Consider the following 17875-nt stretch of genomic DNA (forward strand, 5'->3'; position numbering starts at 1 on the left):
AAAATTTAAACCTGAAGAAGAGAAAACACACTCCAATAAATAGAACTGCAATATTCTGGGTTAATATAAAACTTTATGCGGTAAAATGTAAACGTAGGAGATGAGTAACCTCTTCATTCTTGCCATCCTCGGGCAGTATTGTTACAATTTCCTTATAGCGTGATGTTAAGAAACATGGATAGAATATAAAGCATCCTGATGTGATCTGATCACATACATTCTTAGGTTACCCAAAGAACAACATTTTCTGTCTCTTAACCAACTCTACCTCTGTCTTCAGACGCAGATGGGCACTCCTCCCCCCCTCTCAGTTGCGAGTCCTCTAGCACAGCCGGGTTCAGCTGGCACTCCCAGTGGTGTCCCTCCAGTAGGGCCAATGGGGCCTCAAAGCGTGGGTGGTGGAGGTCCCAACTCAGCTGTTGGAGCCCCTGCCTCATCAATGACTCCATCTAACACAAACCAACAACCCAACTCCAACCCTCATTTGGGGCCCATGCGTGGCAGCTCACCCTCTCCTGCTCACAGCCGATCACCTACTCCCCACCAGACGCCCCCCAGGCTTGCTGGGTCGCAGACGCCACAACCACACACCCCTAATGCATCACATTTGGTGCCACCCCCAGCTCCTCAGCAGAACCAGCTTGGTCAGGGTCCTGGCTCCAACAAGCCCCTCCAGCAGCAACACATGGGGCCTGCTGGTTCAACCACTCCATCTCATCCTGGAATGGCCTCAAGTTCAACACCGCATGGCAGTCAGCTGCCACGTACTCCGGTCAGTGTCCCTTATTATTAAAAACTGGCATTTATTTTTAATTCATGAGTTAGAAACTTTAAAAAATATTTTTTTTTAAATCAGGTCTTTTAAGTTTGAAAAGTTTTAGACAACAATAAAATACTTTAAAGCGAAAATACTTTATAAATAATAGCACAAATATCTGAATCAGATCATCATCATGATATCAGTGATTTGCTGTCGGCATCCTTTGCCTCAAAGGTAAATTTACACAGTTCATCAAAGTTCTTTACAGATTTGATGCTCCAAGCAACTGCCAGAAGGATTAAGCTATGTCGCATTGCCCTTTCTGTTAATGTAACACCAAACTATGAGCAGTTTGTTCAGTTTTACTTGCATGTTCCCCTGTCGTGCACCACTTGCATATTTACTACTTGTATGCATCTAATTTGTGCATCTCTCTTCAGTTATCCCAGAAGGGTTCGTTCCCAGCCGACAGTCAGGCCCCGACCCCAGCTTCTGTCAGCAGTCTAGACACCTCGTCCCAGCAACCGGCGTCAAACACTTCAGCCACCAATGTGGACATAAAGATGGAGGTCAAACATCAGGATGAGGAGGACGAGAGCGATGCTGGGAGCTGCTCCAAAGGAGGGAAACTCGGCAACCTCAAAATGGAGGAAAAGCCTGTGAAATCCGAATTTAAAAAAGAAGAGTGTTCTGGAGAAGGCGGTAAAGGAGTTCCTATGGAAACGTCGACTACAACACAGGGGTCAGGAGTAAAGATGGAAGACAGAAAACCGGAGGTGAAGAAAGAGGTGAAGAAAGAGGTGAAAGATGAAGAGGAGAGCTCGGAAGCAGTCGTGTCGCAGGCCCCAGTGAAAAAGAAGAGTAAGTCAAAAATACATTTTTACCAGCTGTTTTACACCTGCTGAAAATGAATCATGTTTTATTAATCCTTTCATCTCACTCTGCCCTCTAATCTCCATCTTTCTTACAGTCTTCAAACCGGAGGAGCTTCGTCAGGCCCTGATGCCCACGCTTGAATCGCTCTACAGACAAGATCCAGAGTCTCTGCCATTCAGAATGCCTGTTGATCCTCAACTGCTCTGCATACCTGTATGTACCCCTGCTGAGGTTTAGATTATTTATACTTGCTCAGTTTCACATTTGCAAAAAAGTCTAACTTTTTATCTGCATTTTAACTCGTACAAATTTTAGTAGAGGGCTTAACTGCTCTGTTTTGACGTTGTGATGTTCCAGGATTACTTTGACATTGTGAAGAACCCAATGGACTTATCAACCATCAAGCGAAAGCTAGACACAGGTTAGTATGTGCTGCTGTATTTATGGAAACTTAGTAGACCACAACGAAAAAGCATAGATTTGGGGGTGTTAGAAGTTGATGTGTTAAGAAGGGAGGACTAAAAGTGTAAAAGTTTTTTGATTTCTAGATTGGAAAGTCATCATGGTTTGCGTGTGTTGGTTTTAGGTCAGTACCAGGAGCCCTGGCAGTACGTGGAAGACATCTGGCTGATGTTCAACAATGCCTGGCTGTACAATCGCAAAACCTCACGAGTCTACAAGTACTGCTCCAAGCTGGCTGAGGTTTTCGAACAGGAGATCGACCCTGTGATGCAGAGTCTTGGCTACTGTTGTGGGAGGAAGGTGAGACAAAGTGTGGAATAACTGGCTGAATGGACGAGGTGGAATAGGAGTGGGTACAGGTCACTCTTAAATTGGCAACAGCACTGCATAGGTTAGAGCTGTTCAACAGAGTTCGGTAATGGTTTGAGAGTCATTTGTATGTTCGGCAAGTATTGTGCATGTAAGTGGAAACACAAGCAATCTGCCAGAAAATCTAGTGAAAGTGCATTACATAGACAGACAAATGTCCCAAATGTTTTGTATAGCAGGTTATTAAAAAAATATTATTATTATTAAAAAAATAAATAAAACAACTATTGGTTATTAAACTAACCCTTATCTTAATAAGCTAATTTAGTTTAGCTAAGTGTGTGCTCCTAAATGGCTCTTTCTCATCTGAGCTGCTGTGCAGAAATTTGCAGTATGTATGCGGATTTAAAAAAAAAAAAAAAAGAAAGAAAGAAGCAAAGCATTATTAATGCACTGGATTGGTATCGCGTTCCCAAGTTGTAGGACGTCACTTACACTGCTCAAGTTAAGGTGCTAAGTTGGTAACAACACCAAAGGTGAAGAAGCCCAATCCTGACACGGTGTGAAGACCTGAGTGCACGTTTGCATTGGTTCAAATTATCCCGGCCAATTAACTCATCAAAGTATTTACAAATGAACTTGAACCAGAGTCTAAGTAAACCAGGGCTTAGTGTATCTGGCTAAATATTAAGGAGTGATGCCGATAAAGTCTTACACTTTTATACTTTATAGAGGTTTTGTTTCAACACGTGAACCAATCCATGGAGCCTAAAACTATTACGGTTTTATAAAACGCAGGTTGAAGATGTGTGTTTGAATTCCTTGACCATGTTTCAGACCTGAAAACAGAAGCAAGTGAAGTGGGTTCATAGCTAAAATTGGCCTTGAGCATGCCACTTCGATATCACATTTCAGCTCTCATTAGACTCTGCTATTTTTGGTTTTGCAAACAAATAACAAAACTGATTGCCCCTCTATTATTAAAAGCTGGCTGAAGGTATAGTACAGTGTGACAAATCGAAGTAGAACTTGACTTAATCAGTAAAGTTTTTTTTCTCAGATAAAATAAAAACCTAAACAGAACTTGGGAAATGTTGTCTCCTGTGAGTTTTTTTCAGGTTCAGGTTTTGTTTCTGGTTCCTCAAGTCAAGTACAAACATTTTTCTTGAAATTGTGTATATATCTTTGCCACTGTCACAGTGTGATTAAACTGAAGGTCAGTTTTAAGAAGTGCTTAGACTTGATAATAGTACTGTTGTGTGGTGTGGGGTTGTTAACTCGGGCAGCTGTCCCAGCAAGAGTGCGGGGGTGCGGTGCAATTTAACGTTGCACTTGACTGAAGTAGCACTATCCAGCAGCTTCAATGCTAATCGTATGACATAGATGGAATAGCTGCCTAGGTCGAACTCCCCACATACAGGTCCAGGGACATAAAAGTAAGACTCGGGGAGTTTATTTCATTACTTTTATAAGTATCGTAGGCTATACCAGTGAGAGGGCACTGATGAGTTTGCCTCATTCACATGATGCTGAGTGGCTAAAGATTCAGTTGTTGATGGTCAAGAGGTTAACGAGTTGTTTATCATTTTTCTTTGCTTCTCTCCATCAGCTGGAGTTCTCTCCTCAGACGTTGTGCTGCTATGGAAAGCAGCTGTGCACTATCCCCCGAGACGCTGCATACTTCAGCTACCAGAACAGGTATGGGGGGAGAAGGGAAGAGCAATAAAGAAATGAAGGGTAATAGGAAGAATGGATAGTAAAAAAGGAAGAGATTATAGAAGAGAGCCATTAAGAAGAGTTTTAGCAGTGGGCCAGTATTCAGAGAATATGAGGTAAATGCCAAATAATTATCTGATTAATTTTGTTTCCCTAAACACTTCCCTTCACTTCATGTTCTCCTTTTTTTTTTTTTTTTTTTTTTTTTTGGTATTAAATATTTCCATGTGGTGCCTAATGCACTGGCATTTTAACAGTCAGTCCTCTGATCACATTCTTTTAGAAGTGTGTGTGTGTGTGTGTGTGTGTGTGTGTGTGTGTGTGAGAGAGATTTTTTTAAAGAAAGCTTAGAATATTTAAACACCAGTGCAAAGCAGACAAGGCTATTGACCGGACCTCATACCACAGGCTGTACCCAGGGGAGTCTACACCAAGTCTGTATGGTTTACCGAAAATACATAAACAGGGTGCTCCTTTAAGACCGATTGTCTGCATGATCGACTCTGTCACCTACTATAACATCTCCAAGTTTCTGGCTTCGATCCTCAAGCTGGTGGGCAGCTCTGAACACCACATCCAGAACATCCTGGATTTTGTTGAGAAGGTGAGAGATGTCATTATGGAGGCAGATGAAACCATGGTCTCGTACGACGTTACATCTCTCTTCACTTGCATCCCAGTCACGGAAGCGTTGGAGGTAGTTCGTAAGAGATTACAGGATGACACCAACCTCAGCAACAGGACCACTCTCAGCATCGACCAAGTGTGTTTGCTGTTGGAACTGTGTCTTCATTCCACCTACTTCACATACAAGGGTCAGATCTACAGGCAGAAACATGGGTGTGCCATGGGCTCCCCAGTTTCACCCATCGTGGCCAATTTGTACATGGAAGAAGTGGAAAAGAGGGCTTTGCTATCCTACCCTGGAACACCACCAAGCCATTGGTTCAGATTTGTTTATGACACCTGGGTGAAAATCAAATCTCAGGACGTACCACATTTCACGGATCACATTAACTCGGTGGACGGACACCTCACATTCACCAGGGAGGATATGAAAAGTGGCAGGTTAGCCTTCTTAGACTGTGAGATTTCCATCAGTAATGGGGGACATCTAAAAGCTGACGTGTAACGTAAACCTACACATACGGATCAGTATCTAAGGTTTGACTCTCATCATCCACTGGAGCACAAACTGGGTGTCATCAGGACACTACAACACCGAGCGAACACCATCCCCACTGACACAGCGGCCAGAGAGGCAAAAGAACAGCACATCAAGAAGGCCCTGAGTAAATGTGGTTTCCCAGCTGGACTTTTTCAAAGCTGGAAAGGTGCCTAAAAAAAGCTCCAGCTGATCCATGAGAGAAGGACAACCGCTGCCCAAGCAAAAACCTGTAGTGATCCCATATGTGTCAGGAGTATCGGAGCAGTTGAGACACATTTTTTCTAAACACCGGGTCTCTGTGGCTTTTAGGTCCCCCGACACAAACAGAGTAACATAGTGTACGCTGTTAAGTGCCAGGAGGATTGCCAGGATTTATACATCGGGGAAACCAAACAACCTTTGGCGAAGCAGATGGCACAACACAGAAGAGCTACCTCGTCAGGCCAGGACTCTGCAGTCTATTTACAGCTACAGGCCAGTGGACACTCTTTCAAGGATGGGGATGTACACATCCTGGACAGGGAGGAACGCTGGTTTGAGCGCGGAGTCAAGGAGGCCATTTACGTGAAAAGGGAAAGACCATCTCTGAATCGAGGAGGGGGCCTAAGGGTACATCTTTCACCATCTTACAATGCTGTGATTGCAGCCATTCCCCAACTCTCTGTGAATGGTACTCATGGCCATTGATCAGTGGTCTTTGATCAGTGGTCTTTGATCAGTGGTCTTTGATCAGTGGGTTTTGGTCAGTGGTTGTTGATCAATGGTCATGAGAATTTGCATAATTAAGATTAAGGAACTGACCTCCCAGCCCATTGTTCCTTCAGTGGGCTGGTTTCAGTCATTATGCAAATGTACTGTTTATAAGATTGGGGAAACCTGCAGTCAGCTGAGACTGAAGAAGTCACTTGGATGAGTGACGAAACGTTTCTCCCACAAAACGCTACGTCCAGATGAACAGAATCGGCTTTTGGAGATTTAAACACCAGTACTAGATTTTATCTGTGTGGTAGCGAGGCAGGAAACCCATGAACAACTGCAAACGAACACTCCCTCGCTTCCTAAAATGGTTAATAAATAAATAGCATTTATATTTTGTGACAACGATCAAAGAGGCTCAATCATCTGCCTTCCTTAGTAAGTTCTCTACCCAGTGGACGGACTCCTGATTTGTCACCTTTGACTCCAGGTGCCGAATTTTATTTTTTATTTTTTTCTACAGCATAGCGAGACATAACTCTCCACCCTGCTGCAGGTTCTGGTTAGGGTGGCTCTCCACAACCAATCAAAACTGGCATCACAGGCTGTAGTCAGAGACTGTCAAGTAAAGTCTGTTCCACCAAAGGACAAGGGACTTGAGACAGGTGAAGGATATTGAGGACTAGCCTACTTGTAGGGAAATGAGATGGTGAGGAATGAAACTAGTTGGCAGTGACAGACTTTTCAAAATAACTGTGGTGGATTGGTTACTAGTAAATCAATAATGTTAAATGTAATTAAAAGTAATGGGTGACTCGCCAAAGCAAAATGGAACTGTGGGGAAACTATGCTAACGCAAATTGAAGTAGGAAGAAACTGGACAATAAAGGCCACACTTTCAAAATCTTCCCTTGATCATTTTTAAAAATTATTTCTATTATCATCATCATCATTATTAAGTCCAGTCATGCAAACTTTAGCGGAATGTGAAAGGACCGACTTTAAAATGAACTTCCTGAATGAACAGCTGAGCAGTTGTCTGTGCTTGTTCATTATCTGTTGAGTGTTTGTATTACGTCCTGTGCCACAGCTTCCTGCTCCCATTTAGCTCCTGTTGATTCTGCTCCTGCTCTGTTAGCTGTGGTGGTTGTTGTTGTTGCTGTTGTTGCTCATCCTCTCATGTCCAAATTGCTAATCTGTGCTTTGCCTCGGCTCTCTGCTGTGTGTTGTCCTGGATGTTTGTCTCGTCTTGTTCCCATACGACGTGTCTGTCTCCCCTCCTCAAATGATTGTGATATCAACATTGGCTTGCATTTGCCTTGCCCCACCATGTACCACCAACCCCCCCTCCACCTCATTCCCTCACCCCTTACAATCATGACTGGCTGTTGCGGTGACGACTTCCCTGCTGTCCTGCGTTCCTCCTTCCTGCACTTCCTGCTTGCTTGGCTTGTGGCACCCTGCCTTGCCCATGTCCTATACCATTTGGTGACTGCCCTCCCATGCGCTGTCTGTGGTTGACTGTGCTGTGGGGAATGGTGTAGTTCACCAAAATTTGGGCTTCTTGCTAACAGGTACCACTACTGCGAAAAGTGTTTCAACGAGATCCAGGGAGAGACCGTTTCCCTGGGTGACGACCCCACCCAGCCACAGACGTGAGTATTAGTTAATAAAATGTGATTTTTGAACTTAAATGTCACCTTTCAGCATGCTAGATGCTTTTTAATGCTTTCCAGTTAATCTCTTGTGTGAGTCTACACTGTTCATTTCTATTATAGGAAAAAAAGAAACTGCAATAGGTGTGCTTAAATCATATTTCATGGTGTAAACTTTACCAGCAAAGCCATGGGATGTAGACTCCACACCTAATATTTGATTTAGCAGATTTTAATACGTCAACGAGAAAAGAAAATGAACATTTCTGCATTCCACTCAATTTCTAATCAAAATTAATTTCCTCAGCATGCCCCTGAAAGAGATTTTATTAAGTGTTTTGCAATAATTTATTTTCAATTTCCACCTGCTGCAGTTTTACAGTATCCCTCTTTGTTGGTTTTAGATCAATAAGCAAGGATCAGTTTGAGAAGAAGAAGAACGACACACTGGACCCTGAGCTGTAAGTCTGCCTTTTGTCGTGGGCAAATTTAATTTTTGTGGTGGGGTGAAGAGATTTGGTCTAAGCTGTGTCCTCCCCTCTGTCCCTTTCGTCAGGTTTGTTGAATGTATGGATTGTGGTCGGAAGATGCATCAGATATGCGTCTTGCACAATGACACAATCTGGCCAGAAGGGTAAATAGCCTTTTTGTTTCCATTTGTTTGATTTCTGTGAAAGTCCAGCTGGTGTTTGGTAAAAACTGATTTTGGTTTTTATCCATCTTGTTTCTGTTTCATAGTTTTGTATGTGATGGCTGCTTAAAGAAGTCGAATAAGGCGAGGAAGGAAAACAAGTATTCTGCCAAAAGTAAGTGGACATTTGTGAGCTCACTTTTGTAATTGTGCAGCTTTTAGTGTTTCACACAGATCAGTTTGTCGTTGGTGCAATGTGGGTGTATATGCATAAAATTATACCTGAATTAACTTTGGCTATATGTTGCTCATATAACCATTTGACCAAACTCTGACATAAAATAATAATTACAGCTAAAGTTTGTGTTGGCTTTCCTCCAGCTTGATGTCTTTCCCTGCAGTTGTTCAGAGTGTGTTAGACGTACACTTACCAACAGAAGTTTTTATATTTGTCATTTCGTGCTGGCTGTTTTATACAGTTGTTGACTAACTTAACTGTCCCACAGGGTTGCCCCAAACGAAGTTGGGGGTTTTTCTGGAGCAAAGGGTGAACGACTTCTTAAAGCGACAGGCCCACCCAGAGTCTGGAGAGGTCTTCATTCGTGTTGTTCATGTATCTGATAAAGTCGTGGAGGTCAAACCAGGCATGAAGTCCAGGTACAACACTCTTCATCCAGAGCTGGAGCTAGGTTTTACCTACATCCGCTCTTGTGTGTCAACTAGATCAAGGCGTTTTGGGAATTCAAGTTGAAATCTTGCGTCTGGTAAAACCTGCAACATTTCATTAATTGAGATAAGGAAAGGTGTCAGTGTTTATTTGTGAATTAATTTTTCGATTTACTGAATTGTAAAGAACGGAGTAATGGATAGTTAAAGCTATAAATGCTTTTAAAACAAAAGATTTTGCCTTTAATTTAAAATTTCCTGATTAAAATAGTGTTGAAATGGAAGCTAACAGTGATTAAGCTAATAATTATGATGAAATAAATGCAATCTAGCTATCAGCTTGTTGCAGACGTCTGTGAGTATAGGCTTTCATTTGATTTGTACAGATTCACATTATTCACAGCTCCTGTATTAACTCGTGTTTTTGTCTCCAGATTTGTGGACAGCGGCGAGATGTCAGAGTCATTCCCATACAGGACTAAAGCCCTTTTTGCATTCGAGGACATTGATGGAGCAGACGTCTGTTTCTTTGGTATGCATGTTCAGGAGTATGGATCTGACTGCCCTCAGCCCAACCAGAGGTAAAGATATCACCATATTGTTAAACTTTTACCAAGTACTTTGTGTTTTTCTATGTTGGAATCATTTAAAATGCAGTTTTGACACAATGTTTTTTTAAAGTTACATTTTTTCTTCTTTCATCCACTCAGGCGAGTGTACATCTCCTACCTGGATAGCGTACACTTCTTTCGGCCGCGCTGTCTAAGAACAGCAGTTTACCATGAAATACTCATTGGCTACTTGGAGTATGTGAAGAAATTGGGGTGAGTGCTGCTACAAGAAAAAAAACATTTTTTGTTCCGGGCTACACAAATTCTTATAAAAAGTTGTTATTTTGATATAGTTTAATTTGTCCAGTAGGTGTTTGATTTGTGTTCTCTTGTTTGAACTCGTAGCTACACCACCGGCCACATCTGGGCCTGCCCACCTAGCGAAGGCGACGACTACATCTTCCACTGTCACCCTGCAGATCAGAAGATCCCGAAGCCCAAACGCCTTCAGGAGTGGTACAAGAAAATGCTGGATAAAGCTGTGGCAGAACGGATAGTGCATGACTACAAGGTAAAGAGGCATTCTTTGACCTCTGGAGGGTTTAGAACAGGAGTAAAGATAAACTTTATTGTATAATACATGCGTAATAACAATACTGTCTGTTTACCCCAAAAGGATATATTCAAGCAGGCGACAGAGGATCGTTTGACCAGTGCCAAGGAATTGCCTTACTTTGAGGGGGACTTTTGGCCTAATGTGCTGGAGGAGAGCATCAAGGAGCTGGAGCAGGAGGAGGAGGAGAGGAAAAGGGAGGAGAACAGCACTTCCAATGAGAGTGTTGATGTAAGAATTAACGACTCAATGTAGTTCTTGAATCTAAATGCACTGATTGAAAGAGGGGTGAATAAGGGTTAGCATTGCAAACGTCAGTTTCTCATCAGTGTGATTGTTTTGTTTTAAACCACTTTTTTTTTTTTTTTTTTTGGTGCAGGACACAAAAGGAGACAGCAAAAATGCAAAGAAGAAGAACAACAAAAAGACTAGTAAGAACAAGAGCAGCCTGAGCCGAGCCAATAAGAAGAAGCCTGGGATGCCTAATGTGTCTAATGACCTATCACAGAAACTCTATGCCACTATGGAAAAACACAAAGAGGTATGTGGGGTGGGGGATTTTGAGGTTTTGCCATTTTTGGGGGATGAGCTGCTGGCAAAAACGTGAAACTGTTTTAAAGACTACGTTTCATCTGATCTCCTCTCTTTTCCTCTCCTAGGTGTTCTTTGTGATTCGGCTGATTGCAGGCCCAATGGCAAATGCCTTGCCCCCTATTGCTGACCCAGATCCCCTGATGGCATGTGACCTCATGGATGGTCGTGATGCTTTCCTGACACTGGCCCGAGACAAGCACCTTGAATTCAGTTCGCTGAGGAGGTCCATGTGGAGCTCAACGTGCATGTTGGTGGAGTTGCACAACCAAAGCCAGGACCGCTTCGTTTACACGTGCAATGAGTGCAAACACCACGTGGAGACTCGCTTCCACTGTACTGTTTGTGAGGTGAGTTGGAAAGAGAAGTGAGGTGTGTTTGGTTTGTCTGATTTGTCCCAGGGCAAAATAGGTGGCGTTTGGGTTTATTATTATTACTATTATTATTATTTTTATTATTGTAATTGTTCAAAAACCTCCAAGTTACACTTCTAACTGTCTCTATTGTCATCTGTTTTAGGATTACGACCTCTGCATCACATGCTACAACACTAAGGGACATGAGCACAAGATGGAGAAGTTAGGCCTCGGCTTGGATGATGAGAGCAGCAATCAGTCTGCCGCTGCCACTCAGAGTCCCGGAGATTCCCGTCGCCTCAGCATCCAGCGCTGTATCCAGTCGCTCGTCCACGCATGCCAGTGCCGAAATGCCAATTGCTCTCTGCCGTCCTGCCAGAAGATGAAACGTGTCGTTCAGCACACAAAAGGATGCAAGAGAAAAACCAACGGTGGCTGCCCCATCTGCAAGCAGCTTATCGCATTGTGTTGTTATCATGCTAAGCACTGTCAGGAAAACAAGTGCCCAGTCCCCTTCTGTCTAAATATCAAGCACAAGCTTCGCCAGCAGCAGCTGCAGCACAGGCTTCAGCAAGCTCAGATGCTGAGAAGGAGAATGGCCAGCATGCAGAGAGTGGGCCAGCCCGCTGCAGGAGGAGCACCTGGGGGAAATGGACAACCCTCTCCTGGAGCCAACAATGGAGCTACTGGTCCTGGTACCCCTACATCGGGAACGCAGCCCCCTACCCCACAGACACCTACCCAGGGTAACATGTCTGCACCTTCTCAGCAGCAGGGGGTTGGGATGGGTGGTATGGGAACTCCAGGTGAGCAACAGCAAGGTGGTGGCATCCCCCCTCAACACCATCTCCACCAGTTTCCGTCAGCAGGTGGAGGGGGGATGATGAATTCTCCTCAGCAGCAGATGGTACCTCAGCTTCAGCAGCAGCCACCAAATCTCCAGCAGCTCCAGCAGCATCCTGGTAGTTTGCCTCCATACAACCCCAGACCAGCTGGAGTCCCTGCTCTTCATCAGCCCCTTGGGAAACCTGGAATGGGTCCAGCAACCCCTCCTCAGCAACAACCACCACCCAATCAAGGCCAGGGGTCCATGGGTGTCCAAGGCCAGCAACAAGGGCCACCCCTGGCTGCTGTAGAGACGGCACTAAAAATCCAGCGCCTGGCAGAGACCCAGAGACAGATGGCTCACGCCCAAGCACACATGCGTGGCTTGGGACAGGGGGGCATGATACCTCCACATCCTCACCATCAGAACAACCAGGCCCAGATGAGAATGCCCCACATTGGGGCCCAGGGCATGCCGCTCCAGGCTCAGGGAGTTGATGGAAGGACTATGTTAGATCCACAGCAACCAGGAACGCTAGCAGGGATGCAACAGGGTGGTCCTCCGTCACAATTGCCGCCTCAAGTTCAGCAGCAGGTCCAGCCAGGTGGACAGCTTCAGCCAACAAACCAGCAGTGGGGTGCTGGGGGACCAACCATGAACCAACAACAACGGCCAAACATGATGGGTCATATGACACCACAGCAGCAGCCAGCAGTTCCCCAACCACAGCAACAAATGCTGAATCAGCAGCAGCCTCAACCAGGAAACCGAGGGCTGATGCAGGCAATTGGAGGAGCAGGGGGGGTACCTGCTTCATTAGTAGCTGGATCGGGGAACTTGCCACAGGCAGCACTACAAGATCTCCTGCGAGCGCTACGCTCCCCAAGCTCAGTCTTGCAACAGCAGCAAGTCCTCAACATCCTTCGTTCCAACCCAACGCTCATGGCTGCTTTTATTCGGCAGAGAGCAGCCAGGTATCAAGGTGCTCAGGGTGGCCCTGGAGGAGCAGGCGGGCCTCCGCAAGGAGGTCCTGGAGGTGTGCGTTTCCAAGGAGCTGCTGGAGGTCTGCCTGGTGTAGGAGCGCCTGGAGCCAACCAGCTTGCCAATATGGATGGACAACAGCAGGTTAATGTGAACCAGGCAGGCCAGCCAGGGATGAACATCCCTCAGGGTGGAGCAGGGGGAGGAAATATGCCCACCATGGCTCAGCTTCAGCAGTTACAGCAGCGCCCGATGTTGCCAGGAAACTTACAGCAACAACAGCAAATGGCCACTTTGCAGCAGCAGCAGCAGCAGCAACAACAGCAGCAGCCACAGGGAGCAATGCAACCAGGTCAGCAAGGGAACATCGCCAATATGACACCACAGTTCAGAGAGATGTTTTTGAGAAGACTGCAGCAACAGCAACAGCAACAAATGGGGAACCACGGCCAGTTCCAGCAGCCTCAAGGACTCCAGCAGCAACAAGGCCAGCAAAGCTTCATGCAGCCTGGCCAGGGACAGCCAGGGATACCCCCATCTTCTCAACCCCAACCTGGGGGTGGTGTAGGGGTTCCCCAGCAGCAAGGACCACCACCAGGTGGGCCAGGACAGTTAGGCCAGCAAGGCTACCAGATGTCACAAGTAGCTGCAGTGCTCCAGCACAGGCTGATGCAGCAGCAGCAGCAGCAGCAAAATCAAATGGGTGGTCTTCAAGGACAAGATGTAGGCCCCAGTGGAGGCCCTGGAGGACCTCCACTCCAGCCTGGACAAGGTGGATCAGGGCCAGGGCAACAACCGCAGAGTGGTGCAGGTGGTGGCCCCCAAATGCCACAGACGTCCCAAGCCATGCTTGCCCAAAATATCCAGCAGAGGCTCCTGCAGCAGCAGCAACAGCAGCACCTTGGAGGGGGTTCTCCAGCCCACCATAGCAGTCCTATGAGTCCCCAGCAGCAGATGGCCCAGTCCCCCCATCACCACCTACAGGGACAAGGAGGACTCGGTCCAGCTGGATCGCTCAGCAGTCAGGTCCGGTCCCCTCAGCCCTCACCAAGGCCACAGTCGCAGCCTCCACGCTCCAGCCCGTCCCCACGCATGCAGCCTTCCTCCCAGCCTCAGCCCTCACCTCACCGCATCTCCCCTCAGACCCAGAGTGGGTCACCCCACCCAGGGCATCTCAGTCAACATTACTCCAACATGGCACCACCCCAACCTCCACAACCCCAGCAACAGCAGCCAGGTAGTTCTGTAGATCCTAGTCAGTACAATTCGGACCAGAACTCTATTATGTCTCAGCTGAGTGGGATGACGGGGATGCACGGTGGACAAGGGGGGCAATCAGACATGTTGGGTGGGAACAACAACAGCGGCGGCGGCAGCAACAACAACAACCAGGAGCTGGGAACGAACATTAACCACAACCTGATGTAGCCTTGACTCTGTACTGTCTCTCTCCGTCGTGATGCTCTGATCTGTTGCCCCAAATGACAAACTGCCATGAAAGGAGAGCGGGGCAGCTTTGGGGTTTTAGAAGTTTTTATTTTTTATTTAAATATTTTTCTGATGTATAAATATGAACTGAAAGCTTCCTTCCTATGGGAGATGCAACATCAATCTTAGAAGTCAATAATTGAATAAATTAAAACAATGGTAAGTTATTGCTGTTAATAAATATCTATATATTTTTGCCAATTGTGTACAAAAAAGGTGGAAGGTCAGTGTTTCAGGTTGAAGATATTACTTCTTTAAGTATATGACAATATTTTTGGGGACTGAGAATTTTTGCCTTTTTATGAATATTTTTAAGATTTCAAATGTTGCTAAAAATGAGAGTTGACATGATGTACTTTTTTTTTCTTATTCTTTTATTTTTTCTCCTCAAATACCCATCATGATTGTATCTATTTTGCAGAGTACGTTTATTTTATTTCTATATTATTATAATTATTATTATTTCGTGCCCTCGGCGATTCGTTAATCAGGCATCAACATATCTTCCGTTACCCGACCCTTCTTCTGGACACACAAACGTAGATTTTTTTTCCAGTGACTGCAGCGATTCAGAAGTATATTTATTGGGTTTGTGGGTGGTTAGGAAGGTGTGTTCAATGCAGTTTGATTTATTTTTTACATTTTTTTTGACAGCTATCCCAGGTTTGTCTTCGTCAGGGTTTCTATAATTTGAATTAAACCGTAAGATCTTTTGTTTTTGTTTTTTTTCCCTTATGGGGCCGCCTCTTCGCACTTCTCCTGTGAATGTGCACACTTTCTTCATCCTAACTTCTCCTGCTCCACAACCTGCGTACTATATACCTGTATTATAGCTGTTGAAGCTCGCTGATGATTTAAAAAAAGAAAAAGAAAAAAAAAAGGTTGTGTGTGTACATATATTACAGCTGCATTTATGAACAGTAACCTGGAGAAGAGGTCGCTAAAATCCCGCCTTTATCCCGAACCCCAACGGTTTTCCTTACATCCTTATCCTCCCCCCGTCCCACACCCTCACGACTGCCTCTCAGCCACAAGGTTTAATTCACTGTTAGTACTGTACAAATTAAGAAATGGTGGACTTGGATACTTTTTGTTTGTTTGTTTTTTCTTTTGTAATGAAAGTGAAAGATGTAAAATAAGTGTACATACTTTAAAATCTTATGAGCAGAGACATTTTCTGCTGTTGTTTCCTCTTGTTTGATTGAATATTTGCTTGTATGTGTTTGGAAAAAAAAGTGCTCCTGAGCTACTGTACAGTATTGTTTTGTTTTGTTTTCTATAATGTACAGTATGGGGTGTAGTCGGTCACAAGCACCAATGCGCCTTTTTCTGTGTAAGGTTTTAGGGAGGCTATAGCAACCGAGTCACACACCTAAACAATCTCAGCAGTTAAGACAGGAAACCTGTACGACGATGAGCCGAAGCTGGGGTCGGTTAGAGGTGTGACTTAAGAGTTCAAATTTGGTCATTTAGCTTTTTATGGAGAGGACTGAAGACACAATATTCACATGCTCACTATTTTTCTTAAAGGTCGGGCTTGCTGGGTATGGGGAAGGGAACGCATCAGAAACCAGGTGGCAATATATCTTGAGACTTATTTTATAAGAAAAAAAAAAACAAGGAAAAACTGTCTTTTATAAATAGATATATTATTTAATTTTATTTTTTGGAAATAAAACTTGAAGCTACAGGAATTAATAGATAAAACATGCTTTGTTTTTGTATTAAAGATGTTATGGTGATGCAAAAAGAACCTGCAGACAGTCTTTCAGTTCGCCTGGGGAGGCCTTGGAGTATATTATACCATCCTTTTTTTTTTTTTCTTTCTTTTTGGTTGTTTTGAAGAAATGTTTCATGTACATGAATATAGTTGTAAACATACTGAATCACTGTACAAACTGATGGCAACTGAACAAATAGTTTTGTTTTTATCATTTCTTTTTCCTAAAGAGACTGGAAGTAAGACTATTTAAATATTTGTTTAGTATTCAAATGGAATCTTTGACCACTCTCTTCTTTTCTTTTTTGTTCTTGTTAACAGTTTTGGTGCTTGCTGAGAGAAAGCAAAAATAACTGTTGCTCCATTTTCATTAGTTTCTTTTAAGTTATTTCGGTGGTCTGATTGTTTTTGTTTTTGCCAATAAATTAATTGTACAATAAAGTATGTTTGTACCATTGGGGAAAAAAAACTTTTTTTTTTTTTTCTCTGTCAGTTATTAATGACAATATGATGCATCTGCGCATCAGTCAGAAGCCTGTGCCATTTGAAGATGGACAGTAAATAAGTCTAAAAAAATTCCACATTTAAGCGATGAAGAGGTTTAAAGGGTTTTTGCCAGAGGACACTGAAAATTGTTTTGTGATCCTGTGGGGACGAGTTTGTTCAGCTCTAGCATTTTAGAAAGAAGTTGTGTCAGCATGTTTTCTGTTAAAAGATCAGATATTATGAGATATTTTTCAAACTCTCAAACACGTGTATATAGTCCTTAAAATTTACTATATCTTGTACGAAGTGCCAAACTGGAGTTCTTGAATTGTCATTTGAAGCTGCCTTCAGAAAAACGATTCTGTCCGAGTTTTAAGCCTGAGATTTGTTTTTTCCAAGTTCCTTCCTTACAGACCACAACTGTGTAGGTAAGAATAATGTATTTACTTATGGTTTAAAGTTAAGCATCTTAGGGGAATGACTGTTTTTAATGGCTTTTTTATCACAGTGTTGTGCAAAGTGATGCAAATGCATCAGCTGTTCCAAGTTCTCCAGTAAGGAGTTTTGTTTTTACTAGCCTAAATTAGCATCACAGTAAGTTCAAATAAAATGCAGTAAATTAAAGATGCAATTTGCTGATTAAGCTGTCTAAACTGTGCTAAGATTAGCTGATAAATCTCCAGCTCTACCCTCTCAGTCAAATATGGACATGCATACCTAAAAAAAAAAACAACAACCCAAAAACAAATATGGAGATGGGGGGGGGGGGGGAAATGCTAAACCTGCGCTTTCATCATTCTCCACAAACCAACAATGGACTGATGGCTGCATCCATCATTTATATACAGTCAATGGTCTAAATATGTGAAAACTATCAAGTCAAAGAAACAAAGTTTAAACTTGAAATCTGCTTTTAAAAAACCTCTGCGTTAATATTTTTTCGAACGTCCCCCCACGTTATTCCTAAACATGGCATTAGAGATATTACAGACCATGTCTGCAGTAGAAAAGTATGACCATTTAAGTCAATGTAATATGACTGTAAATTAAGTACAACGATTTAGGTTTTTCTAAGAAAAGAATAGGACATAAATATATATTTAATGGTACACTGAGTAAAATTTCACCACTAGATAGCAGTAGATTGCAGTCATGTGAATTCTGTTCTGCCAATTCAAGTAGGTAATCCCAGCTGCACCTGCAGTGAGTCTACGCTGTCAGTCTGCTGTGTATATTTACTCTGGAACAGGCTGTAAAACTTTGTGAAATGAGTCCAATACAATATATGTCTTTCTTTAGTCTTTTCACTTGTTAGCTGAAGGGG

General features: G+C 43.7%; 1 protein-coding gene across 5 annotated transcripts in view; it reads left to right on the top strand.

Moving 5' to 3' along the window:
* Nucleotides 1-16534, top strand: part of ep300a (EP300 lysine acetyltransferase a) — a 31910-nt gene extending 15376 nt beyond the window's left edge. For 3 of the 5 annotated variants that reach the window (XM_085283875.1, XM_085283879.1, XM_085283876.1), the window contains exons 14-31: nucleotides 281-772; nucleotides 1201-1621; nucleotides 1731-1849; nucleotides 1994-2057; nucleotides 2223-2398; nucleotides 4017-4105; nucleotides 7532-7642; nucleotides 8047-8103; nucleotides 8199-8276; nucleotides 8381-8448; nucleotides 8780-8930; nucleotides 9374-9520; nucleotides 9650-9763; nucleotides 9896-10061; nucleotides 10167-10334; nucleotides 10483-10644; nucleotides 10763-11044; nucleotides 11214-16534. In XM_085283875.1, the coding sequence (XP_085140001.1) occupies nucleotides 281-772; nucleotides 1201-1621; nucleotides 1731-1849; nucleotides 1994-2057; nucleotides 2223-2398; nucleotides 4017-4105; nucleotides 7532-7642; nucleotides 8047-8103; nucleotides 8199-8276; nucleotides 8381-8448; nucleotides 8780-8930; nucleotides 9374-9520; nucleotides 9650-9763; nucleotides 9896-10061; nucleotides 10167-10334; nucleotides 10483-10644; nucleotides 10763-11044; nucleotides 11214-14285 (5937 nt within the window). In that variant the 3' untranslated portion in view covers nucleotides 14286-16534. The remainder of the gene's footprint in view (nucleotides 1-280; nucleotides 773-1200; nucleotides 1622-1730; nucleotides 1850-1993; nucleotides 2058-2222; nucleotides 2399-4016; nucleotides 4106-7531; nucleotides 7643-8046; nucleotides 8104-8198; nucleotides 8277-8380; nucleotides 8449-8779; nucleotides 8931-9373; nucleotides 9521-9649; nucleotides 9764-9895; nucleotides 10062-10166; nucleotides 10335-10482; nucleotides 10645-10762; nucleotides 11045-11213) is intronic. The other 2 variants (XM_085283878.1, XM_085283880.1) reach the window with 1 other exon arrangement.
* Nucleotides 16535-17875: the final 1341 nt, after the last annotated feature.

Source organism: Mchenga conophoros, linkage group LG8 (assembly GCF_057382185.1).
Source record: "Mchenga conophoros isolate Kocher_MC1m ecotype Shallow Benthic linkage group LG8, M_conophoros_male_GT1.1, whole genome shotgun sequence".
NCBI classification, from domain to species: Eukaryota; Metazoa; Chordata; class Actinopteri; order Cichliformes; family Cichlidae; genus Mchenga; species Mchenga conophoros.